Below are 1,403 nucleotides of genomic sequence, written 5' to 3' on the forward strand. Positions count from 1 at the left end.
TTTAGAACATCTTCATAAAACAATCTAGTCCATCTCATATATATATATAGAACCAAAGCGACCTTCGTCACATTAGCGTAACTTGATCCTCGATGATCATTACACAAATATATTCAATGACATAGATCAAGTATGGATGTGTAACTGGAAATTACATGCAATGTGATCTCATTCATGCCTTTTTTCAATTGATCCTTAAATACCTTAGTGAGATCAAACTTAATTCATTCAATATTTATGTCAAACCACAACTGAAAGATAACTCATTTAGAGCAACAGAGAGAATAAATAAAATAATAAAAATAACTTCATTCTGCAGAGAACTGAAAATACATAATTTATTATAGTAGTGTCAATAAAAACAAGTATCAATAAACAAAAAAAATAAACTCCCACTAAAACTGAACATCCTCCAACGAGACAACACCAATATGAGTAATATGCCCATGAAAGACCTTAGGTGTCAAAGATTTAGTTAGTGGGTCTGCTAGCATAAAGTTTGTTCATATGTGTTCAATGGATACTATTTGATTTTGCACTCTCTCTATAACAACTAGATACTTAATATATATATTTAAGCTTCAGAGCTTCCATTATTGTTCGAAAACTCAGTTGCAGAACGATTATCACAGTATACTTTTAATGGCCTTTCAATTCCATTTATAACTCGCAATCCTGTGACAAAATTCCGCAACCATATAGCATGATTGGTTGCCTTATAACAAGCTGTAAATTCTTCTTCCATGGTAGATTGAGCTATGAATGACTGCTTAGCAGATATAGCTCCCCCGTCTAACATGAAAACATAACCAGAAGTAGATTTTCTCGTATCGATGCAACCACCAAGATCAGAGTCGGAATACCCAATGACCTCCAAATTTTCCGATCTCCGATAAACAAGCATATAATCTTTTGTTCCTTGCAAGTACCTCATAACCCTTTTGACTACAATCCAATGATTCATTCTGGGTTTACTCAAGTATCTGCTTAACATACCTACAATGAACGCCAAATCTGGCCGGGTACAAACTTGAGCGTACATAAGACTCCCAATAACCGAAGCATATGGAATGTTTTGCATCTCTTTTCTTTCAAGATCATTCTTAGGGCACTGTTTCAGACTAAATTTGTCACCCTTAGCAACAGGAGTACTTATATGTGCACAATCTTTCATGCCAAACCTGGCAAGTACCTTTTCGATATAGCTCTTTTGTGATAACCCAAGGATACCTCAAGTGTAACGACCGAGAAATTATGCTTGTATTATATCTTAATAAAGATGATTTATATGTTTAAATATCTCAGTAAGTGTGTTGAGTTATAAAACCCTAGTTGTTATGTGCTATGTGTTATCTGTTTCGATCAGAATGTGTTTCGGTTATTATTGAGTGTTTTATTATAAG

At 34.0% G+C, this 1,403-nt stretch overlaps 1 protein-coding gene across 1 annotated transcript; it reads right to left on the reverse strand.

The window, feature by feature from the left end:
* Nucleotides 1-574: 574 nt before the first annotated feature.
* Nucleotides 575-1,174, reverse strand: LOC141685417 (secreted RxLR effector protein 161-like). The gene has a single exon (XM_074490520.1). It carries the CDS (start codon nt 1,172-1,174, stop codon nt 575-577), a length of 600 nt encoding a protein of 199 aa, XP_074346621.1.
* Between the last annotated feature and the right edge of the window lie 229 nt (nt 1,175-1,403).

The sequence above is a fragment of the Apium graveolens genome, chromosome 9, assembly GCF_009905375.1.
Source record: "Apium graveolens cultivar Ventura chromosome 9, ASM990537v1, whole genome shotgun sequence".
NCBI classification, from domain to species: Eukaryota; Viridiplantae; Streptophyta; class Magnoliopsida; order Apiales; family Apiaceae; genus Apium; species Apium graveolens.